Genomic DNA, 24225 nt, shown 5'->3' on the forward strand with positions numbered 1-24225 from the left:
TGTGGAGCGAGGGTGGTCAGCTTCTGATGGGCAAATGCTTAGCACTTGAACCACTTTATAAAGGCGCTGAAAGTGTTTAGCTTACATTTAATAGTACATCCAGTCACACGTTCCTGTTTTGAAAGGAAACACTGAACGACATGGAAGGAAGGGGACTGTCCTAGAAAAGCCGGGTTGTGGTTGCCGTAGCTGCGGCCGGCTAGCTCTGGGTCCATACTGTGGGTGTTCAGTCCAGGCAGTGCCCTGGCGAACAGGACCTCCTCCTTGAGCCCAAGTGGTTGCGGGAACTACTGAGTATCCCTGGAGAATGTTTTATCTTCTGAGTCCCACCACCATTTAATATTAGCAGTGAGCACTTAGCTTTTTCAAATCTGGTAGGTGCTGTTTTATCCTCACAGTGCAGTCAGGCTGGGAATGACAGTGTGACTCAGTTTCAGTTTAGTTGTCATGGGGTCACCGCTGGGTTAGAACTCCAGATCTCCTGACCTGAAGCCAGCTGCTACTTCTGAATCGTGCTCTCCTCAGCCAGCTGTCTCTGAGCTGAGCATGAATGCGAAACAGGAAGAAGACCTATAGGAATGCAAAACCCCCAGGTGAGTCTGGGCTGCGGCAGGTGACTTGTGGGAACTCTGGACTCATTATTTGGAAACCTTACAGGAAATGATGAGCTCGTCCTGCTGGCTTATACCTGCCAGCTGTGGATGACATGTTCTTCCCTCGTGTGCTGGGCCCTGGTCCCGTGGGTTGGTGCCGGGCTTGCTGAGTCTGTTGTTGAGGAGCAGAGCCCAGCTCAGGGCACACAGCTCCTCTTCTCCCACCTTCTCTGTGCCAGTGATTGCACATTCCTTCCTGTTGCCTTTCCGGGTAATGTAGCGGCCTGGTAACTTGATGTCAGCTTTGCTCTAATGTTGCTAAAGTGGAGAGCTGGTTAGATAGGTGTGTGTTACGACTCCACATGGTTTCAGGAGGAAGTGCAGAACACAGGCTCAGTGGTACTCAGCCACGAAGGTTAGGGTGAGCTGATGAGGCAGAAACCAGTTCATAGCTTCATGTCTCAGCTTGACACTTTGCTCACTGTGGGATCAAGCCTTTTGTCTCCTTCACTCTCTCTTTAAAAAAAAAAGTATTTATTAATGGCTCCACTGGGTCTTCATTGCAGCATGCGGGGTTCTCTCTAGTAGAGGTGCACAGGCTCAATTGCCCAGCAGCGTGTGGGGTCTTAGTTCCTCAACCAGGGATTGAAACTGTGTCCCCTGCATTGGAAGGCGAACTCTTAACCACTGGACCATGAGGAAAGTCCCTCCATTAACCTCTTGATAGGATTTTACCACATAATGGAGTTGATGGTTCCTGGCCACAGTGGGGTAGTCTGCGTTTGTGAGTGCTTTGTGACTAGTAGAGTTCAGTGGGCCTGATGGTACAGTTAGGGGTCTATCCAAGGGCAGGGGTTCACTTGTTTGTGAGCCCTTTCCACTTCCTTGATGTCCTCTTTTGGCCTGGGATGATGATAGTGTGGGGGTACAAAATAGCTTGAGGGTTTCTCTTTCTCACTGGGGTCCCCAGCCCCTGAAAGGTTGAGAAAGAGACGTAGGCCCTGGCTCAGTCACCTGGTGTCAGGCCTCTCTGTGGTCAGTTACCTGACCAGGATTGACTGTTGTAACAGTAAAGGTCAGCAATGCAGGACGTGTAAGGATTGCTTTAATTATAAGGGACAGAAAACTCAACCCAAACCTGGGGAAGTGAGAGGGCACTTTGGGGTCATAGAGCTCACCCGCAGGCAGGACTTACTAACAGACAGCATGGGTTAGGCCTCAGAAGGAGTCCATCCCTCAACTGTAGCCCCTCTGGGTCAGCTCAGTGTCCTCTCCCTAATGGGGGCTACAGCAGATTCAACCCTGTGGGTGCCCGCTTGGCACCCCCACCCGAGACCCTGTGAGCAGGGAGGTGCTCTGCTGGTTGGCCTCATCACCATGCTGCGGGTGAGAGAGGCTGTTTCCAAAGGAAGATTAGGAAGTGCAGGCCCTGGGCAGCACAGCACAAGCATCCGCTGCTCATAGCAGGAAGCTGTGATGTCCTTCATTCCTCATCCATTCCTTTATTATTCAGCACGTTTATTCCTTGTCTTCAGTGTGCCTGGCAGACTGATCGTGGGGACACATGGAGCCTCACTGCCCCGGAGGAGACGCCAGGGTGCTTGGGAAGAGAACACGGAGATGTGGGTTCTTTTGTCAACAGCACACGGGAGCCAGCCCCAGGAGCTCCCAGTGGTCAGTGCTGAAAAAGAAGATACATTTCACAGCAAAATACATACATAGCTGAGCCTGTATGATTGAATAATTAAGTGGAGGAGAATAGACAAATCTGAGCAAAAAATTCTGAATTTATGTAGCCGCTCTGCCCTCAGAGAGGTGGAATATAATCCACCTTCCTTCATTGTGGACTGCGCACAGTGACTTCCTTCCAGAGAGTGCCAAGTGGAAAGGGGAGGAGAGAGTGGGTTTCCAGTGGAAACCCTGATAGGTGGCTCTCGACACGGTGTTCGGGATCACCATCAGCAGTGGTGAATCAGGTTGATGGTATGTACCTTGATGTGTGACGAGAAGGGTGCTTATCTCTATGTTCTTCCACCGCAAACACCATAATCCCAGTCTGATCATGAGAAGAACATCAGACACATCTGTGAGGAGTAGTCTACACAGTCCCGACCAGCACTCCTCACGACTGTCAAGGTCATCAGAAAAAAAGAGTCCAAGAAACTGTCCCAGCCAAGAGAAGCCTCACAAGACAGGACAGCTGGATATAACATCGTATCCTGGATGGGATCTCGGGAGAGAAGAAAGGACGTGGGGACAAGCTGAGGAAATCTGGTTTCCTTACTTTGCCTTGGTGATAGTTTCTCAGACTTGGCTTGTTCTCGATGACCTTGACAGTTTTGAGGAGTGTTTCTCAAGCGGGGCTTTGTTTCTATCTCTCTAGACTAGTCTCAGCTTGTGGGGTTTTAGAAGGAAGAGTACGGAGGTCAAGTGTCACTCTTTTCATGTCTGTCAGCCTTCTAAAGTATTTTTTAAATTTCTGTACAGTAAAGTTTAGTCTTTGTGCTCTAAAGTTCTTGGTACCATCAGGGGGTTTTTTGTGTTTTTTTGTTTTTAGTCTTTTTTACAGAAGTATGGAACAATTTAGCTATGGCTTTCTTTTTTAAGAATTTTATTTATTTTTGGTTGTGCTGGGTCTGCATTGCTGCAAGTGGGCTTTCTCCAGTTGTGTCGAGTGGAGGCTGCTTTCTAGGTGCGGCGTGTGGGCTTCGCATCGTGGTGGCTGCTCTTGCTGTGGAGCACAGGCCCTAGAGTGCTCAGGTTTTGGTAGTTGTGGGTCTCGGGCTCAGTAGTTGAGCCGCACTCAAGGCTTTGTTGCCTCGCAGCATCTGGAATCTTCCTGGACCAGGGTTTGAACCCATGTCTTCTGCATTGGCAGGTGAATTCCTAACCACCGGGCCATCAGGGAGGTGCTTAGTTGTGGTTTTAAATTTGCATTTTCCAGATGAATATTTTTGAGGTCTTGTTGTATTTGCACATCTTCCTTTGTGACAAGAAGGGTGTTTCAGTATTTTGCTCATTTTGAGCTGAGTTATGTGGATTTTTTTTAATATGCAAAGCTATTCAAAGAAGTATATTGATAATGGAAAACGTGCAATCATCTAGATATCCTTTAAATAGAGAAATAACTAAAGTTTCAGTTCAGTTCAGTTGAGTCGCTCAGTCCGTGTCCGACTCTTTGTGACCCCATGAATCGCAGCACACCAGGCCTCCCTGTCCATCACCATCTCCCGGAGTTCACTCAGACTCGCGTCCATCGAGTCCATGATGCCATCCAGCCATCTCATCCTCTGTCGTCCCCTTCTCCTCCTGCCCCCAATCCCTCCCAGCATCAGAGTCTTTTCCAGTGAGTCAACTCTTTGCATGAGGTGGCCAAAGTACTGGAGCTTCAGCTTTAGCATCATTCCTTCCAAAGAACACCCAGGGCTGATCTTCAGAATGGACTGGTTGGATCTCCTTGAAGTCCAAGGGACTCTCAAGAGTCTTCTCCAACACCACAGTTCAAAAGCATCAATTCTTCGGTGCTCAGCCTTCTTCACAGTCCACCTCACATCCATACATGACCACAGGAAAAACCATAGCCTTGACTAGACGGACCTTAGTCGGCAAAATAATGTCTCTGCTTTTGAATATACTGTCTAGGTTGGTCATAACTTTTCTTCCAAGGAGTAAGCGTCTTTTAATTTCATGGCTGCAGTATAGCCAGATACTTGAATGTACCCATTAAATAGATTTTTAAGCTCAACAAAGTAGATTAATTAAGAAAAGCCAAAGATAAAACACTACATGTACTATACCAACTGTTTAAAAAATACATGCATAGAGAAAGTATTAATTGCTCAATGATGTCTGACTCTGTGACCCCATGGACTGTAACCCGCCGGACTCCTCTGTCCATTGAGTTCTCCAGGCAAGAATTCTGGAGTGGGTTGCCATTTCCCACTGCAGGGGATCTTCCCAACCCAGGGATCAAAACCAGGTCTCCTGCATTGCAACCAGGGAAGCCCTGGTGCGTGGGAAAAAACTAGTATCAAATCCATTAAAGTGCAAACAACACTTACTTTTAGGTTGTGTATTACAATAGACTTGCACTGCTTTTACAAAAAGAAAAAAAAAAAAGATAAATTTTTATCCCTCCCAGCATCAGAGTCTTTTCCAGTGAGTCAACTCTTCGCATCAGGTGGCCACAGTATTGGAGCTTCAGCATCAGTCCTTCCAATGACTGGTTTGATTTTCTTGCTGTCCAAGGGACGCTCAAGAGTCTTTAGTACCACAGTTCGAAGGCATCAATTCTTCTGTGCTTTGCCTTCTTTATGGTCCAGCTCTCACATCCATACATGGCTACTGGAAAGACCATAGCCTTGACTAGATGGACCTTTGTTGGCGAAGCGGTATCTTTCCTTTTAAACACACTGTCCAGGTTTGTCATAACTTCCCTGCCAAGCAGTCATCTTCTAATTTCATGACTGCAGTCACCATCCACTTCAGTAAGTGGTATTGGGAAAACTGGACAGCCACCCGTAAAAGGATGAAACTAGAACACTTCCTAATGCCATACACAAAGGTAAACTCAAAATGGATTACAGACCTAAATGTAACACCAGAAACTGTAAAACCCTTACTAAGGGGAAAACTTAGGCGGAACATTCTGACATAAATCATCGCAAGACCTTCTGTGACCCACGGCGACCATCTGCTTACTGATCTTAGAGCCCAAGAAGAGGAAATGTGTCCCTGCTTCCACCTTTCCCCTTCTGTTTGCCATGAAGTCATAGCACCAGATGCCATGACCTGTGTTTTTTTAATATTGAGTTTTAAGCCAACTTTTTTCACTTTCACTCTTTCACCCTTATCAAAAGGCTCTTTATAGTTCCTCTTTGCTTTCTGCCATTAAAGTAGTATCATCTCCATACCTGAGGTTGTTGATACTTCTCCCAGCAATCTTGATTCCAGCTTGTAACTCATTCAACCTGGCTTTTTGAATGATATGCTCTGTGTAAAGTTTAAACAAACAGGTTGACAATAAACAGCCTTGTCATACTCCTTTCTCAGTCTTGAACCAGTTGGTTGTTCCATACAAGGTTGTGACTGTAGCTTCTTGACCTGCATACAGATTTCTCAGGAGACAGGTAAGATAGTCTGGTATTCTCATCTCTTTAAGAGTTTTCTACAGTTTGTTACAATCCACGCAGTCACAGGCTTTAGTGTAGTCAATGAAGCTAAATGTTTACCTCTAAACGTAGAGGTAAATATTTTTCTGGAATCCCCTTGCTTTCTCTATGATCCAGAGAATGTTGGCAGTTTGATCTCTGGTTTCTCAGCCTTTCTAAACCCAGCTTACAAATCTGGAAGTTCTCATTTCACATAGTGCTGAAGCCTGCCTTGAAGGATTTTGAGCATAGCCTTACTAGCATGGGAGATGAGTGTGACTTGTAAGATACATGACTTATCTCCCATGCATCTCTATTGCTACCCTACAAACGGGTTCATCTGTACCATTTTTCTAGATTCCATATATATGCAGTGCTATATGATACTTGTTTTTCCCTTTCTGACTTCACTCTGAATAACAGGCCCTTGATTGATCCACCTCACTGGAACTGACTCAGATGTGTTCCTTTTTATGGCTGAGTAATAGTCCATTGTATATATGTACCACAGGTTCTTTATCCATTCATCTGTCAGTGGACATCAGGTTGCTCCCATGTTCTGGCTATTGTAAACAGTGCTGCAGTGCGCATTGGGGTACAGGTGTCATTTTCAGTTATGGTTTTTTCAGTGTATGCCCGGTAGTGGGATTTTTGGGTCATATGGTAGTTTTAGTCTTAGTTTTTAAAGAAAAGTTCCATACTGTTCTCCACAGTGGCTGAATCAGTGTACATTGCCATCAACAGTGCAAGAAGTTTCCCTTTTCTCCACATCCTCTCCAGCATTTATTGTTTGTAGATATTTTGATGATGGCCTATAGTTTCCTTTGCTGTGCAGAAGCTTTTAAGTTTAATTAGATCCCATTTATTTTTGTTTTTATTTCCATCATTCTAGGATATGGGTCATAGAAGATCTTGCTATGATTTATGTCAAAGAGTGTTCTGCCTAAGTTCTCCTCTTAAGGGTTTTATAGTTTCTTGTGTTACATTTAGGTCTGTAATCCATTTTGAGTTTACCTTTGTGTATGGCATTAGGAAGTGTTCTAGTTTCATCCTTTTACGGGTGGCTGTCCAGTTTTCCCAACACCACTTATTGAAGAGACTGTCATTTCTCCTTTGTATATTCTTGCCTCCTTTGTCAAAGATAAGGTGCCCATAGGTGTGTGGGTGATGGATTTCTTTTACTGAGTTATAATTCTTTCTGTGTGCTGGAGGTATCTCTCTGTGTAGCCCTCTTTTCCCCTTTTATTGACGTGTTCTGCAGTGGGATGGAGGCTGCACCCTGCAGTTGGGCCTCGTGTGTGTGTGTCCTCCAGAAAGGACTGCAATCAATTCTGCCGGCATCTTGTGCCCTGGGTTAGGCCTGGCATGTGTTGGAGTCACTGATCACCCCCATGTTGGGGTACGGGGAGGTCAGTTCCCACTGGGAGGCAGGGTGTTTTTACCAGAGCAAAGCGGAAAGGTGAAGACTTGCCGTTTCTTAACTGTGTGACCTTGGGCAGGTTATGTAACGACTCTGTACCTTGGTTTCCACACTCGTAAAATGGGGATAATAGTTATACCTGCATTACAGTTGTCACAGGATGAAGTGAAAGGATGCAAATTCAGGTCGGTGTCTGGCCCATCACTGGATCTGTAAATGAGTCTGGCTGTCACCACTGTCCTTGCTTACATCTGGCCAGAGCGGAGGGCAGGGCAGAGGGTCCTGTGCTCAGAGGTTCTAAGTGCACCAGGCGTGCTCTGCGTATGTGTCACTAAGAGACAGAAGTCTGAAGTGAGGCTTTCTTCTTGAAGCTTGATAGGTGATCAGGTAGTTGGGACCAAGTTAAATCCTGGGCTTTGGAGTTTAAATGAATCCTCTCGGCAGTGGGAAGCTGAGCCCTTAGAGGCAGCGACGTGGTGAGAGTGGTGGTAAGATGGTCAGTCTTCGAGAAACCTGGAGACGAGGATGATGGTGCCTAGGAGGAGGGTGAGGGGGCAGAGAGGCAAAGGGGGCTTCATTTTACAGGGATCGCAAGGCTGCATGTAAGAGCTTTAGGACACAATGACGCCACTAGGTATGACTGGCGTGCGCCGGGCCACCTGGCTCACTGGCTGGTTGCTGGTGTTGTGTTGTTCCGTCCGCACAGTGATCTGCCGAGTTCTGAGGGTCTGTCCCCATTTCCCTCAGTAAGCCTGGGACTGAGGCTTGGAGAGCGTAGAGACCCTTGTCCGAGGCATGCAGCTGGGGGTAGAGCTAGAATGTGAACCCCAGCATGGCCCCTGCGCCGCCCCCCACAGCCATTCCCCGCCTGTCCAGGGCTGGGGAGCAAGGAGCAGGAGCCCTGTCCTCCAGGAGCTGAGCAGTGGGAGTGCTCTCAGGGGCTCCTGGGTATGTCAGCGCAAAGGCAACGGGCCTGGAGCTCTAGGATGCTTTCTCTGAAAGTGAAGGACAGAGAGAGAGAGAGAGAGTGTGTGTGTGTGTGTGTGTACAAGCTTTTTTTGTTTTAATTTTCTTTATTTTTGGCTGCGTTGTGTCTTTGTTGCTGCACTGGCTTTTCTCCAGTTGCCATGCGCGGGCCTCTCATTGCAGTGGCCTCTCTTGTTGCGATGCTAGGGTGCGCGGGTTTCAGCACCCTAGGGCTCCCGGGCTATAGAGCACAGGCTAAACAGACATGGTCCACAGGCTTAACTGCTCCACCACACATGGGATCTTCTCAGACCAGGGATCAAACCTGTGTCCATCGACGGGCGGATTCTTTACCACTGGACCACCAGGGAGGCCCAGGGATTGTGTTTAAAGCAACAGCAAGCCTGAGATGTCCTGCTCTGGCTTGGCCCTGCTAGACTGACTCATCATGGAAACCTGACCCTCATGCCAGACCCTGCCTGCCGGTCCGCCTGGGTGCCTGGGCTTCCAGGCCAGCCCTGCAGCGTGGGTGGTGGCATCCTAAGCCTGAATGTGAGGTTTCCGAGGAGCCCAGGTCAGGGCTCTCATGCTGAGACAGTGGCAACTTAGACCCCGCAGGCCCTAGGACCTCAGCTCCCCTCCAGCACTGCTGTGCTGGGCCTTTGCTTCTGTGCCCTGTTGTCCATGGGACCCACATGGTTCAGAACCACCCCGGCATGTAGGACTCACAGGCTGGGAATTGGGCAGCCCCAGGCTTGAATCCTGCCTCTGCTGCTGTGTGGCCTTGGGCATACTCTTGTCATCTCTCTGAGACTGATTTTCTTATCTGGGTCCTCTAGCTCAGGGTCTCTTAGTCACGCTATGAAGGCTGCAGTTGTCTCAGAGCCTGCATCCATGTCAGACAGTGAGGGAAGCACGCCCCCTGCAGGCCGGGGCTGCGGCCCCTGGTCCCTCACTGTGTGCTGGCTGGAAACCCCCTCAGTTCCGTGCCTTGCGGACCTTTTTGGAGCATGTCACAGTGCGGCTGATGCCAGCAGAGTGGTGGCTGTGAGGACGGGGCCGTGGGAGAGTCAGAATGTTTTCCTTCCATTTAAGACAGATCGTGGCAGCAGAGACACCAAGCCCTAACCACTGGGCCACCAGGGAATCCCCTCTCTTAACTATATCTAAGTGTACAGTCCAGTGGCATTAAATGCATTCACATTGTACAACCGTTACCACTATTCTTCTCTATAATGCTTCATCTCATAAAACAGACACTCTGCACCAGTTAAACAATAACTATATTCCCCCTTCTCCAACCCCTGATAACCATCTTTCTGCTCTCTGACATTCTGAATTTGACTCCTTTAGGCACCTCATATCAGTGGAATCATGTGGTGTTTGCCTTTTTGTGCATGGTTTATTTCACTTAGCATAATGGCCTTAAGAGTAATAGTCTTTCATAGCCCAATCTCAGAAATAAAGAGCTCATCATTTTGCTATATTCTCAGAAGCAAGTCACCAGGTCCAGCCCACTGTCCAGGGGAATTACCGTTGGGCATGAGCATGAGGAAGTGGGGCTTATTGGGGGCTATGTTAGAAGCCCCCATCTGTGAGGGCCCCTCCCTCTGTTCCCAGAGGCACCTGGAGCCCACTGGCCCTTACGCGCTCTCCATCACCCACTTAGGATACCTTGTGTCGTCTGTTTCCATGTCGTAGGCTTCCATGTCTGCGTCTTGAGTTTCAAGCAGGGATTATGGGGAGGCCCAGCAGTGAGCGGTAGGTCCTGCCCACCTCTTGTGCTCCCATGGTCGTGCCTGCCAGCCACCAGCATCCGCATCTCATTTGTCAGAGACCTCTGGCACGGAAGGCCTGAGGTGCCGGAGAATCCACATCCCCTGGGAGTTGCCCTTAATCTGTAACTGTAGGAGGACTTGGTGAGTAACCTCAGCTGTCATCCTTTATGTGGGGTAACTCAGCTAAACCGTCGTCCACAAGGGTCACTTGCTCAGCAGCCTACCCGTGGTGGCGGCCTTCCTTGCCCTGCCCCGTCCCTGCTCCCTTCCCCGTGTTCCCACCACCTCCTGAGGACACCGTGTGTCCAGGGTTTGCTGCTGGGGGAACCCCAGCCGAGACAGTGAGTGGGACAGTGAATGAATGACAGGAGTTAGGCTCCTGCCTGTTAGATAAACCGCCATAAGAGAGTTTGGATGCCTGGAAGAGGGGAGTTGAGGGCACATACACTGGACGATGAGTTTGATACAGACATGCTGGACTGACCCAACATCCTGAAAGAGCTGGGCGGATGTGGGATAGCTGCTTGGAGAGTTCAGCTGGAAGTCAGGAGGGCGAGTGAGGGCCGGCCTGCAGACGGAGGGCCAGCCAGGCAAAGCGCATGGCTGAGCGTGGGCTGTCCTCTCTGTGGTTTTGCCTGGTGAGCCTCACCTGCTGAGGAGTGAAAGCAGACGAGCCGGGGGGTTTACCAGAGCGGATGGAAGGTCAAAGCAGAGAGAAGCATGCAGGGCCGAGGGGGTTCAGATTCTGTGCAGTCTGAAAGCCGTGGATCCTCTCCCCTAACAGTGACGAGGTGATGATAGTAGATACACTTCGGAGAAGAAATCTGAGCAGAAATGTGGTACTCACAGAACTCCTGGGGCCGTCCCAAGAGCCGTGATCTAGAGCTCTGGTTCTGAAGTACAGTCTTTGTTGCTCTGCTGAAATGGAGGCCTGGCGGGGGCTGGATTTGGACTGGAGGGCCAGGGAGCAGTCCTGCTTGGAAACTGAAGCTTCAGTTGGGCCTCGGGGTGGGGGGTGGAGGAGGTGGTCTCTGCGGTCACAGCCTCGTGCCCACTGGGAACAGAATCTAGCGGCGCTACGGGGCCAGCTGTCCCTGGGTGCCGTGCTGTGTCCTTCGCGGAGATGCTGGAGGGTGCTCACCCCAGTGCCGTGCTCCTGTGGAGCTGTGAGCTGTGTCGAGTCGAGGAGCTCAGGTGGCGTCCGTTCTGTGCAGGTCCCTCTGCACCTCCTGGCATCGTCCGCTGGGCCTGGTCCATGCAGAAGGCTAAGCGGGCGAGGCTTCTGTCCCCAGCGCCTGTCAGAAGTGCACACTTCACCAAGGCTCAGGTGGTGCCTGGGGTGCTTTGTGTGATCAGTATCTTGGCCCGTGCTCATGCTGGAGCACAGCGTCATTGCTGGTGGATGGCGTCCTCTGCTCACACCTGCCCTTCAGAATTCCTGACGGCCGCACAGGTGTCGGGACGTCCCCCCATCCCCGACCAGGCCTGGCTTCCTCCAGCCGGCACCTCACAGCACCCCAGGGCTGCAGGCTGGCCTTCCCTGTCCCGGGTGGATGATGGCCTAACTTTAGTGTTCCCTGGAGCACTGCTTTGTAAGGTCGCCCTTCCCTCTGAGATAGTCAGGGCTTTTCTTCGTCACCTGGTTAAAATCCAGACAGTTCAGTCAGGCGTCATCCCGGCTCCCTCCTTGGTCTGTGATTTCTGTGATTCCCATCAGGGCGCCTCTGTGCTGTCTGGGCTGCTCCTGCCCCTCCTGCCTCCCACCACCTGACCACCCCTCCCGCCCCCCACTACCCCTCCCCACCGCCTCACCAACCCTCCCGCCCCCCCCACCCCTCCCGCTCCCCACCACCCCTCCCCACCGCCTCACCACCCCTCCTGCCCCCCTTACTACCCCTCCCCACTGCCTCACCACCCCTCCCGCCCCCACCACCCCTCCTGCCCCCCCACTACCCCTCCCGCCCCCCACTACCCCTCCCCACCACCTCACCACCCTTCCCGGCCCCCCACTACCCCTCCCCACCGCTTCACCAACGTTCCCGCCCCCCCCAGTACCCCTCCTGCCCCCCGCTACCCCTCCTCACCGCCTCACCAACCCTCCCGCCCCCCCAGTACCCCTCCTGCCCCCCACTACCCCTCCCGCCCCCCACTACTCCTCCCCACCGCCTCACCACCCTTCCCGGCCCCCCACTACCCTCACCGCCTCACCAACGTTCCCGCCCCCCCAGTACCCCTCCTGCCCCCCGCTGCCCCTCACCACTGCCTCACCACCCCTCTCGCCCCCCACCCCCACCCCTCCTGGCCGCCCACTACCTCTCCCTGCCGCCTCACTACCCCTCTCACCCCTCCCGCCCCCAACCCCTCAGGCTCCCCCCACCCCTCCCCACCACCTCAACACCCCTCCCGGCCCCCCACTACCCCTCCCCACCGCCTCACCACCCCTCCCGCCCCCCCTCCCGCCCCCCCACCCCTCCCGCTCCCCCACCCCTCCCGCTCCCCCACTACCCCTCCCCACTGCCTCACCACCCCTCCCCACTGCCTCACCACCCCTCTCGCCCCCCGCCACTACCCTTCCCCACCTTGTGGCCCCCACGCAGCTCCTCCCGGCCATAACCCTGCCGCAGCCAGTCCAGTCTTGTTTTGTGGCTGCTCCTCGACACATCCACCGAGAGTCATTCCTTTCCTGTTACGTGTGTGTCACTTTGTCACTTAAGTGCCTTTAAGGATATAATGGCAGGTTCTAGTGAGGGAAGTGTGGTGTTTCAGTGAGATCTGGGTATGAATCCTCACACCATCCTGCTCAAGTCCTGAGACCTGGAGTCACTTTGCTTCTCATAGGAGAGTCGTGCCAGCCAGTGAGAGGACACCTGTGCAAGCCACACCTGTGCTTGCCTACGCGTCCATGGACACTTGTCTGTGTGCACTGTGTGTGTGTGTGTGTGTGTGTGTGTGTGTGTGTGTGTACACGCGTCCTAGTGATGCTGCAGTGTGAATGTCATTATCCCCATGTCACACTGAGGAAACTGAAATCCAGAGACATCAAAGTTATTTCCAAAGCCACACACTTTGGAGAGCAGAGATTTAAAACTGGATCTGCTGAGCTCAAAATCCACTGACCTGCAAGTGGCAAAACCAGGGTCAGCACAATAGGTTCTACGCCTGGGGAGCTTGTGGCCTCTTGGCAGGTCCTCGGGCGTTTGGCGTCAAGGGCTAGGTAATACAGGTCTTGGGCAGGCTTTGAGAGTCACTCCACCTGTTGTGAACTCTCACCTCTCGTGGTGTGAAAGCAGAACAGTGTGGAATGGGGCGGCCGTGGCTCTGTTCCAGGAAAACTTTATTTAGTAAAACAGGTGCCAGACTCAGTTAATGGCCTGTGGTCGCTGTTCTGTTGAGAAATATGTAGGAAAGTGGTTTATTCGGTGGTGAGAAGGCCCTTGTGAATGTCTTCATTGCAAAAAAAAATTTTTTTTTGGTCACACCATGCAGCATGTGGGATCTTAGTTCCCTGACCGGGGTGGAACCCACACCCCTTGCGGTGGAAGAACAGAGTCTTTTTTTTTTTTTAATACTTACTTTGCTGCACCAGGTCTGAATGGTGGCACGCGGGATCTTCCATCTTTGTGGGTATGCGGGATCTTTACTCGTGGCATGTGGGATCCATTTCCTGACCAGGGATCCAGCCCGAGTCCCCGGCTGTGGAAGCTCAGAGTGTTAACCACTGGGCTGCCTTGGAAGTCCCTGGGCATCTTCGTGTTTGAAGGGCTGCATGGCTTTGCCCATACTAGGTGCTCAGTCAGTCCTTACCCAGGACCGGCCGTGTTTCTCCCTCTTGTGCTGAGCTACCTTTCTGGTGGTGGTATAGTCACTCAGTCGTGTCCGACTCTTTGCAGCCCCATGGACTGTATAGCCCACCTGGCTTCTCTGTCCACGGGATTTTCCCAGCATGAACACTGACCTTTCTACCGTCCCCCATCTCTTCCGCAGTATGTGGGGCCCCCGGTGGCTTATATCCAGCAGATATTTGTGAAGTCTTCTGTGTCTCCCTGGCACAAGAACCTCCTAGCAGTAGATGTGTTCCGCTCACCTCTCTCAAGGGCGTTCCAGCTGGTGGAGGAGATTCGGAACCACGTGCTGAAAGACAGGTATCCATGCTGGGGCCCAGCCTCCCTGACCCAGCTCCGCACCTAAGGTGGGGCGCGGCCCTCAACATAAATCCACCGGGCTGGCCAGCTCTGCGAGACTAAGAGGGTGGGTGAGCTCTCTTCACCTTTCTCAGCACGCAGTGGGTCCACTGCAGCTGTATTCCCCTCAGACCTGTGCCCATAGCCCAGGGAGAGCCCTGAGCTTCGTCCCCAGGCCTCACACAGACAGGTCCACTGGGCTGACCCTGGGACAGGCTCTCCGAGACCCAGTTGACTGGTGGCCCTGAGGGCTCACTGCCCAGGGCTTGTGAGATGCAAGTGTGATGGTGGCCAAGCTGACGAGAAGCCAGCTGTGCCCAGAGGTCCCCTCCAGGAGTCCCAGCCCAACAGTGCTTCTCTGGGGCGTGCTGCCCTGCAGGCTGCCTCAGTGCTAGTTGAGGTTAGCTGAGGGCTTGGACCACACACAGCCCCTGGTTTTCACCCTGCCTCCTCTGCCTGCCGAACTGCAGGAGTTCTAGTGAGGGAGCTTTGTTCACTCTCGAGCACGCCTCTCCTTGGAGGGGCTGGGCTTTGGGGCTCCACCTGCACTTGGAAGGTCAGGCTGCCTCCCAGCGTGGTGGCTGAGCCCCTGGAAGAACTTCCCCGGCTGCCCTTGTTCTCGGCCCTTTGAGACACCGAGTGCCTGGGAGGTTCACACGCGGGGCTGGCAGACTCGGCAGCACCTTGTCCTGTCCCCTGCACAGCTCCGGGACCAGAAGCCTAGAGGACGTGTGCCTGCAGGTGACTGACCTGCTGCCAGGCCTCAGGAAGCTCCGCAACCTTCTGCCCGAGCATGGATGCCTGCTGCTGTCCCCGGGGAACTTCTGGCAGAATGACAGGGAGCGCTTCCACGCAGACCCCGACATCATCAGGACCATCCACCAGCACGAGCCCAAAACCCTGCAGACCTCGGCCACACTCAAAGGTGCCGGGGCAGTCCCTCGAGAGCCATCGGGGGCCTGTCAGTCACCATGTCCTCTTCAGAGGCTGCTCCAGCAGATCTGCAGTTACCCCGAGTTTCTCAGGGTGGGGTAGAGAGGGGTCCTCGGTGGCTCTACGTAGCTGCCGTTCCTTTGTCATCACCTGTTGCCCTCTGCAGACCTGCTGTTCGGCGTCCCTGGGAAGTACAGCGGGGTGAGCCTGTACACCAGGAAGCGGCTGGTCTCATACACCATCACCCTGGTCTTCCAGCACTACCACGCCAAGTAAGGCCGGGCTGCAGCATGGCAGGCAGCTTTTCCGTTTGGAGTGTCCACAGTGCCCCTGGGAGCTCGGAGTTCTCAGGCCTTCTGCTGAAAATGTTCATGTCCCTCAGGGTGCTGTCTGCTCATGCTTGAGGGGGGCCACCTGACAGCTGGCTAAGAACGGGGGGAAAGGCAGGCTCAGGGTCCTGGTGCCTCCATGGTCTCTCTGGAGCCTCGGGTGGGGGTCCCCAGCTGGTGACTGCAGAGCCCCATGTGACTTGGGAGAGTGCAGCAGACAGTTCCCCAAGGGGCGAGGGCACGGAGGGGGCCCCCGATGGGCTGTTCTGGGCCTGTGGCAGTCAGAGTGCAGTGATAGGCTGGGAGTGGGGTGATCAGTGGCGCTCTGAGACAGCTGGGCCAACCCCCTCAAGACTGAAGGGAAGGTTAGACGCCGCGAGGAGGGGATCCCCAGCAGACCTTCCTTCAGGGATTGCCTTTGTCCCCCGGACAGAGAGGGACAGGCCATCTCCCACCCCCCACCCAGGTTCCTGGGCAGCCTGCGGGCCCGCCTGATGCTCCTGCACCCCAGCCCCAACTGCAGCCTCAGGGCAGAGAGCCTGGTCCATGTGCACTTCAAGGAGGAGATTGGCATCGCTGAGCTCATCCCCCTGGTGACCACCTACATCATCCTGTTTGCCTACATCTACTTCTCCACACGTAGGTCCACAGCATGGAGGCTGGGGCTTTCTCCCAGATAATAGGGCATTTCCAGATCATTCCTTCCCTGCCTCTTCAGGGGCCCAGGCAGAGATGTAGAATGTGCCAGCTGGTCACCAAAGCTGGGGCTTCATCCCCTAGCGGGGCCTGAGGGGCTTGGGTAGGTACAGGGCTCCTCCCACTACTCACAAAAAGTCCCTTCCTGGGAAGGTTTCCAAGGACACCGTGCCCCGAGACTGGGAAGGGTCCACGTTCTCTGCACAAACCAGGGCCTTCCCTTCCTCGACCGTCAGGCATGCCCGCTCCCAGCTCTCAGGATGCAGGGCCCGGTGAGCCAGGCTCTGGGGAGAGGCTGCCCTGACGCGCTTTTTGCCCTCCAGGCAAGATCGACATGGTCAAGTCCAAGTGGGGCCTGGCTCTGGCTGCTGTGGTCACGGTGCTCAGCTCGCTGCTCATGTCTGTGGGGCTCTGCACACTCTTCGGCCTGACGCCCACCCTCAATGGCGGGTAGGTCCCAGCAGGCTCCCCTGGGTGGCAGGGTGGGCCTGCAGGCCGGAGCACCCTGTGCTGGACACTTGCTGTTACCCATATTTTCACATGGTTATTTTGACACTTAAGAGGTATGTGTCTTTTCTTCTTTGAGTTACCTGGCTTATGATCATACATATGTATATACAAACCATATGTATATTTACATGTAATACATCCATAGGCGTGTGTATGTATATGTATATTCATGTGTGTATTTCCATGTGTGTATATGTGGGTAAGTATATGTGTGTATGTATGTGTTTATGCATATATGTGGGTATGTATTGTGTGTGTCTGTGTGTCTGAGGGTATATAGATGTGTGAGTTGTTTTTGTTAAGTTGCTGAGTTGTGTCTAACTTTTTCGACCCCGTGGACTGCAGCATGCCAGGTTTCCCTGTCCTTCACTGTCTCCCAGAGTTTGCTCAAACTCGTGTCCATTGAGTCAGTGATGCCATCCGACCATGTATTTATATATTTTAAATACATGTGCACATTGCTTCTCGACAGCTGAAGCCATAGATGAGTGTAACGTAGAGACAGTACGTATCTTCCTTGCTCAATATTAAAACATTTAAATTGCCTGGTGGGTCCCTTTGGAGTAAGCTTTCTAAAAGACACAGGCCATAAGCACACTCTGACTTGTCACCTTCCCATCATTTGCTTCCCTTCCGTTTCTCTCAGAAACACGGTCCTGCCCTGGACCCCACCAGCCTGTTAGTGATCATGGCCAACTGGCCTGTGCCCTGCCTTGGTTTGTCAGGCTGCTCCCAGGAACAGCGATCGTGTGTTTCCTCTTCCTTCCCTTGTGATCGTGTGTTTCCTCTTCCTTCCCCTGTTTGTAGAACGCTCGTTTCCTTTCCTAGACCTGATGGTGCTAATCAGCCCTCCACAATAGCTGTCTGCTCTGCCTCCTCAGAGCCCCTCCCCTCGCCCCCCAGAGCCTGGTGCTCCCTAGTCAGGGAGCAGGAGCCTGGGGTCTGAGAGCGCTAGGGGAGTTTTCTCTAGAAACGATCACCCTTCTCCACACGCAGCTTTTCTTCAGAGGCGAGTAGGGCTTCAGGCTGGCCTCATCCCCTTCCATTTAGTCCTGATGGCCTGGCCTGGCCCGGCGTGCTGCAGTGGGGGCTCCTCTGGCTGATGGTGTGGTGTGGGAAGGGCTGGGGAGCTGTGCTCTGGCAGCTGGGCAGTGGGGGCCTCTTCCCATGGTACTAGACAGATGGAGAGCAGGATGGTGGCTGGCTCCTTGGCACGACTTGGAAGCCGGCCTGAAAGCTGCAAGCCATGTAGACAGAGGCCTCCTGGAGGGTGGGGTTCCAGGCCTGTGATGTGGGAGTTGCTTGGCAGCCCCCACTGTGGGCCAGACCTCGCAGGCCCCCAGGAGCCAGGCCTGCTGAGGAGCAGCCGTGCATTGGGGGCTCCCTCAGCACCCTCCTCCCCCCGCCCCCACTCTGTCCCCAGGGAGATCTTCCCCTACCTGGTGGTGGTCATTGGGCTGGAGAACGTGCTGGTGCTCACCAAGTCCGTCGTCTCCACCCCGGTGGACCTCGAGGTGAAGCTGCGCATCGCCCAAGGTAACAGGAGGGGACTCGGGGGCATGGCGGCGGGGGCTGTGCTGCACCTCCTCCTGCCGAGGGAACGGGGAGCCCAGGAGCCTACCTCGCCCCGGCCTCCACTAACACGCCCACTTCTTAGCGTGAGCCCTGTGTGGCCATGGAGCCCAGGGCCCTGTTTTGTCCAGGTCCACGTGTCAGTAAGACCACAAACCGCCTCTGCTGTGGGCTCATGTGTTTGGCCCGTTGTCCAGCTGGCAGCTGCTCTTTTCCTGCCCCGCTCTATCACATGAGGCCCAGGCCCCTGGAGCCGGTCAACTCAGAGGCGCCTCCACAACTGCCAGGAAAGACCCATGTGGCCTTAGTGGCAGGAACTGGGTTCTGGGGAAAGTGGGGAAAGAGCCTGGGCCCGGAGGTCTGAACTCTCACATCTCCTCTTCCACCTCAGCCCGTGTCTGTGGGAACAGGGCCAGAGGCAGGCTGTTCCTTCACTCAGCAAAGCTTTGTGAGCCTGTGTGAGACGCCAGGCCCTGCACTAGACGTGGGGTTCCGAGGAGACCAGGGGAAACGGCCACTGCCCACTAGGCGTTCAGAGCTTTAAATGTGCGACTGTGTGGTAGCCTGGGGCCCGGGAGGGGCTGAGGTAGGACACAGCCGGCTCTCCTGTCCCTTGAGCCCTCTGCCATGTGTGAGGCTGGACATGCCGGTCTGGGTGCATGTAGCTCTCCTGAGTTTGCTCAAGTCAGCACCCCACTTCTCCCTTCCTCAGATGGTCGGAGCTCTCCTCCGGACCTCCAGGCCCCTCTTCCCTGTAGAGCTGTGCCCATAGCAGAGTCCTTAGGGTTGGGGCACTTTGGTGGGCGGCTGTCTTGTGAGCCATGCAGTCATCGGCCCACATGCGGTGGACAGAGGTTATGTGTTGCCCTATGGCCCCGTTGTCCCCTGCAGGCCTGAGCAGTGAGAGCTGGTCCATCATGAAGAACATGGCCACAGAGCTGGGCATCGTCCTCATTGGCTACTTCACCCTCGTGCCTGCCATCCAGGTGAGGCCTCCGGGTCTGCAGCTTGGGCCGCGTGGAGCCCATTACTGAGCCTCCCAGCTGTGCAGGGCACACTGCGCCTTGCTGCTGCCCTCTCCTGTGAGGTGGCCCCTCTGCTGGCAGGCTGGCTGTCACTGTGCACAAAGAGGTCCTGGTGTAACTGGCCCAGGAGGAGGACTCAGTAAGCCGAGCTCTGGCCTGGCAGTCTGAGACCCATGACCTCTCGCCCGTGGCCGCTTGCTGCCGTCTCTCACTTGAGTGGCAGGAGGGGAAGCTGGCTGCCCACAGCACAGTCCAGTCAGGCCCCGCTTCCCAGCTCTCAGGCAGAACATGGTGAGGCCCCCCTGCCTTTTAAAGCCTGAGCCCTGACCCACTCCCAACCCTCGAGACACGTGGCCCCACCCTGGGAGAGCCGCCAGCCCTTGCTGAGCCGTGGGGCTGCGAGCGGGAAGCCCACTGTTGCTGCCTGTTGTGGGAGTTTTGTGAAGGGAGTAACGAGTCATCGCCTCCTGTCCTTTCCCCACAACTGGCAGGCCTGCTGAGGCTTGGGAAGGAGCCCAGGGCCCCCAGGCTCCCCACCCTACCCCACCAGAGGGCGTCTGCAGGACGCGGATGGTCTCGGGACATGAGGGCTGACGTGCCACCGTGCACTCCGTTCTTCATTTTACTCACATTTGAGTAGAAGCCATGGTGATGCACTAGAGGTCTCAACAAGGGCAGAGGAGGAAAACCCAAACCCGAGAAAACTCCGTCTGTCCACAGAGCTTGGGGAGAAAAGAGACTCCCCTTTTCAGTTTCTGGGTAGAATTAATTCTCCCCTGTGCTATTCCTCTCCTTTCATTGGTCCAGTGTAGTCATTGGCCAGGAATAAGAAATTTCTGAGAGCCCCCAAACCAGGCCAGGCCTGGGCTCGCAGTAGGTGTTGGTCCCTGGCACATGAAGGGGTGGGCCCTCAGTTAGGTAGGGCTTTTGGAATATTGCAGGCTGCTGGCACTCAGAACTCTCCAGGTTGGGGCATCAGTACAAGGGGTCTCTGCTGCCCCCTCGTGAGGAGGGACGGAGCTGCTGCTGCAGCCTCCTTGGCGGCTCCCAGATGTCAAAGTTCCAGCATCTCTCCTCCTCGCTGTGCCTGGCAAGAAACTGCCCTGCAGCGTCCAGGGTGCCAGCTGTTGGGGGTGCAGTGGTCAGGGCCCACGGCCATGGTTTGGAGGTTCCCACGTGGGGCTGCAGCCGCAGTAGGCAGGGAACTAGTTCTCCAGTGCTGGGCCCTGAGGTCGCAGTTTCCTCTCATTTCCTTTTTTCCAGGAGTTTTGCCTTTTTGCCGTCGTGGGCCTGGTGTCTGACTTCTTCCTTCAGATGCTGTTTTTCACCACTGTCCTGTCCATTGACATTCGCCGGATGGAGGTAGAAGTGAGCTGAGCACTGCCCCACCTCCTCCTCAGCCCTGGCTGTACTCAGGGGTCTCTGGGCAAGAGAGGGCAGGGCCGCAGCCGCCCGTGGGAGCTTCGGGACCGCGGCTCCAGGCCCTGACCACTGCACCCCCAACAGCTGGCGGACCTGAACAAGCGGCTGCCCCCTGAGGCCTGCCTGCCCCCAGCCAAGCCGGTGGGGCGGCCAACGCGCTTTGAGCGGCAGCCGACTGTGCGGCCGTCCATGCCCCACACCATCACGCTGCAGCCGTCCTCCTTCCGCAACCTGCGTCTCCCCAAGCGGCTGCGTGTCATCTACTTCCTGGCCCGAACCCGCCTGGCACAGCGCCTCATCATGGTACCTGGCCACCCCCGCCTGCAGGCCCGCACTCAGAGTCCTCTTGCCATTTGCATTTGTCTTGGGGGTTGCTCCCCAGGCCCTCGTGGCCTCTGGAAGCCTGGCTTTGGGAAGCCTCCCCTTCTCTCCTGCCCAGACCTTGTGGTTTCTGGGGTGAGAAGCCTGTCTCTGGAGAAGCAGCTAGTGTCATCAGGGAGAGGAGTCTGCCCAGAGTGACCAGGACGGGTGCTCTGGGATGGAACCAGGTGGTTCCCCAAGTCAGGGTTCACTGTGCAGGCAGCAGGAAATGCTGGCTGGGCAGAGGGGAGCAGGAGCAAGGTTGGCTGAAGTGAGAGAGGGGAACGGGGCTGAGGCCCTCTGAGGACTGAGACCCGTGGTATCCCTGGAGCAGGTCAGGCAGCTGGTCCCTGTGACTATGCTGACCGTGGGGCCCAAGCTGAGGGGGCGGTTAGGGTGGAAAAGTTATGTATCAAACCCAGGGTGCCTCTTTCTGTTTCGGCCAGGAGTCTCAAACTCGAGCCTGGAAAGGGAGCTGGGTCTGTCCATGGGGGCAGTTGGTCCTAGTCATAGAGGACTTGAGGCAGAAGGGAAGGACAGGTGGCCTGTGTCCTTTCTCTACCCCCTGGCCTGAGGCTGGTCCTGCCGCTTTGCAGCGTGAGGGCCAAGTGTGCAGCGGGTGAGGGCTGCCCCTTCCTCCCTGGGGTCCTGCTGAGCGCCCACTCCCTGCTGCAGGCTGGCACGGTGGTCTGGATCGGCATCCTTGTGTACACGGACCCAGCTGGGCTGCGCACCTACCTGGCCGCCCAGGTAACGGAGCAGAGCCCACTGGGTGAGGGTGCCCTGGCTCCTCTGCCTGTGCCCAGTGGCGTGCTGCCTGCCAGCCACCCGGACCCTTCCTTTTCCATCTTCCCGCCGGACGCCTCCAAGTTACCCGAGAATCAGACATTGCCAGGGGAGCCGCCTGAGCCCGGGGGTCCAGCCGAGGGCATCCATGACAGCCCGGCCCCAGAGGTCACCTGGGGGCCCGAAGACGAGGAGCTCTGGAGGAAACTGTCCTTCCGCCACTGGCCCACGCTCTTCAGCTATTACAACATCACACTGGCCAAGAGGTGGGCCGGCTGAGCTGGGTCCCCCCCTCCCACCTGGTCGTGTCAGCTCACTGCCCCCAGAGCACCCGTTCCCTCAGGAGGGAGACCCGTGGGTTTGAATTCTGAATTTTCTTTCAAATAAACACCCATCAGGTTGTGGGGTTGGAAGCAGTACTCCCAGTAGCCACAAACTGAGTCCCTGGGCGGGAGGTCATAGGTTGCTGTCAGCTACTTAGCCAAAATGAGATCCACACCTCACTTCCTCCCACTCTGCCAGAATTTGTGACAGAGGGGGCAGTGATTGCTAGGGTGCTGGCGTCCGTGACACAGCAAGGTTGGGGTGCCAGAGCTGGAGGAAGGGAACCTACTGCTGGGAAGACTGTCCTGGGAGGATGTTCTTGCAGCTTGGCAGGGCAGGCCGAGTCCCATGGAGAGAGTAGAGGGGGCCCTGGGCAGCAACAGGCCCGGGTGTCTCCGCTGAGGCTGAGCGCTGCCCGGCCCAGGTACGTCAGCCTGCTGCCTGTCATCCCCGTCACGCTCCGCTTGAACCCGCGAGAGGCTCTGGAGGGCCGGCACCCTCAGGACGGCCGGAGCACCTGGCCCCCGCCCCGGCCCGGGCAGGGTGGGCTCTGGGAGGCCGGCCCCAAGGGGCCAGGCACGGCGCAGGCGCACAGAGACCTCACCCTGTACAAGTAAGGCGCACGGGTCGGGGGTGGGGCGGCCGCGGGGTGGGGGACCGGGGCAGGGCTCACCAGACTCTGCCCGATGCAGGGTGGCGGCACTTGGCCTGGCCTCGGGCATCGTGCTTGTGCTGCTGCTCCTCTGCCTGTACCGTGTGCTCTGCCCGCGCAACTACGGGCAGCCCGGCGCGGGGCCCGGCCGGCGGCGGCGGGGGGAGCTGCCCTGCGACGACTATGGCTACGCGCCTCCCGAGACGGAGATTGTGCCCCTGGTGCTGCGCGGGCACCTCATGGTGAGTGTGGGCGGGGTCGGGGGCGCGGGGGACCAAGCCGCGCCACCGCCAGTGCCCATGTGCATGCCGCGCTCCCACAGGACATCGAGTGTCTGGCCAGCGACGGGATGCTGCTGGTGAGCTGTTGCCTGGCAGGCCACGTGTGTGTATGGGACGCGCAGACCGGAGACTGTCTCACCCGCATCCCGCACCCGGGGTAGGTGCTCCGCCCTGCCCCAGCCCCGCCCCAGCCCCGCCCCAGCCCCGACCAACCCCACCCTACCCTGGCCCCTACCTCACCCTCACCCAGGCCCCGCCCTCACCCAGTCTCCCCGCCCTTAGCAGGCAGCGGCGGGACAGCGGTGTTGGCAGTGGGCTGGAGACTCAGGAGACCTGGGAACGGCTGTCGGACGGCGGGAAGGGTGGCCCGGAGGAGCCTGGGGACAGCCCTCCGCTGCGGCACCGGCCCCGGGGCCCTCCACCACCCGCTCTCTTTGGGGACCAGCCAGACCTCACCTGCTTGATTGACACCAACTTCTCTGCGCGACCACAGCTCCCCGAGCCGGCTCAGCCTGAGCCCCGGTACCGGGCAGGCCGCCGCGCTCAAGACTCCTCAGGCTACGACTTCAGCCGCCTGGTGCAGCGCGTGTACCAGGAGGGGAGCATGGCTCCCGTGCACACGCCAGCCCTGCGCCCACCCTCTCCCGGGCCTACGTTCCCACCGGCTCCTGAGGATGAGGCTGGCTTTCCTTCCGAGAAGAGCTGCCCGTCCTTCGCCTGGGCCCCCAGCGCAGACGGCTCCATCTGGAGTCTGGAGTTGCAGGGCAGCCTCATCGTGGTGGGGCGGAGCAGTGGCCGGCTGGAGGTGGGCAGCGGGAGCTGGAGGGAGGCAGGGGGGTCGTGGGTGTTCCCAATTACAGGTGCTCACAGCCTCTGGGCCCCCAGGTGTGGGACGCCATCGAGGGCACCCTGCGCTGCAGCAGTGAGGAAGTGTCGTCAGGCATCACGGCCCTCGTTTTCCTAGACAAAAGGTGGGAGCGCTAGGACGCCTGCCTCACCCCTAGACGGCCAGCTCCACACACACTGAGCCCTGCTTCCCCTTCCCTGGTGTGACAGGACCCACACCTGGGAGCTGCAGGAAGTCTGCCTTGATGGGAGGTGACAACTCAAGAGGGTAAAGGTGGGGAGTGAAAGAGGGCCCTTCACCACTGACAGTGCAGAATGCAGTCTTCCTCTCACCTTTTGAGGTCAGACCTGTCTAGGTAGCCCGTCAGTACTGACCCTTCTGGGTGTTCAGTTCCAGAAAA

At 55.9% G+C, this 24225-nt stretch overlaps 1 protein-coding gene and 1 long non-coding RNA gene across 19 annotated transcripts in view; one reads left to right on the forward strand and one right to left on the reverse strand.

Annotated features, from left to right (window-relative positions):
• Positions 1–24225, forward strand: part of SCAP (SREBF chaperone) — a 100028-nt gene that overhangs the window by 72730 nt on the left and 3073 nt on the right. For 15 of the 18 annotated variants that reach the window (XM_060402601.1, XM_060402598.1, XM_042236326.1 and 12 more), the window contains 15 exons: positions 13892–14049; positions 14793–15013; positions 15188–15293; positions 15817–15989; positions 16370–16496; positions 17980–18092; positions 19020–19114; positions 20417–20521; positions 20660–20878; positions 21611–21987; positions 22470–22658; positions 22738–22939; positions 23020–23135; positions 23261–23783; positions 23864–23949. In XM_060402601.1, coding sequence (XP_060258584.1) covers positions 13892–14049; positions 14793–15013; positions 15188–15293; positions 15817–15989; positions 16370–16496; positions 17980–18092; positions 19020–19114; positions 20417–20521; positions 20660–20878; positions 21611–21987; positions 22470–22658; positions 22738–22939; positions 23020–23135; positions 23261–23783; positions 23864–23949 — 2810 coding nt within the window. The remainder of the gene's footprint in view (positions 1–13891; positions 14050–14792; positions 15014–15187; positions 15294–15816; positions 15990–16369; positions 16497–17979; positions 18093–19019; positions 19115–20416; positions 20522–20659; positions 20879–21610; positions 21988–22469; positions 22659–22737; positions 22940–23019; positions 23136–23260; positions 23784–23863; positions 23950–24225) is intronic. The other 3 variants (XM_042236334.1, XM_027957711.2, XM_027957716.2) reach the window with 3 other exon arrangements.
• On the reverse strand, positions 71–22843 carry LOC114109329 (uncharacterized). Its single transcript, XR_003585973.3, has 2 exons — positions 13481–22843; positions 71–11546 (listed from the first exon to the last, which is right to left on the reverse strand). It is a non-coding gene; the product is annotated as an uncharacterized LOC114109329 (long non-coding RNA).

This window comes from Ovis aries, chromosome 19, assembly GCF_016772045.2.
Source record: "Ovis aries strain OAR_USU_Benz2616 breed Rambouillet chromosome 19, ARS-UI_Ramb_v3.0, whole genome shotgun sequence".
Taxonomy (NCBI): Eukaryota; Metazoa; Chordata; class Mammalia; order Artiodactyla; family Bovidae; genus Ovis; species Ovis aries.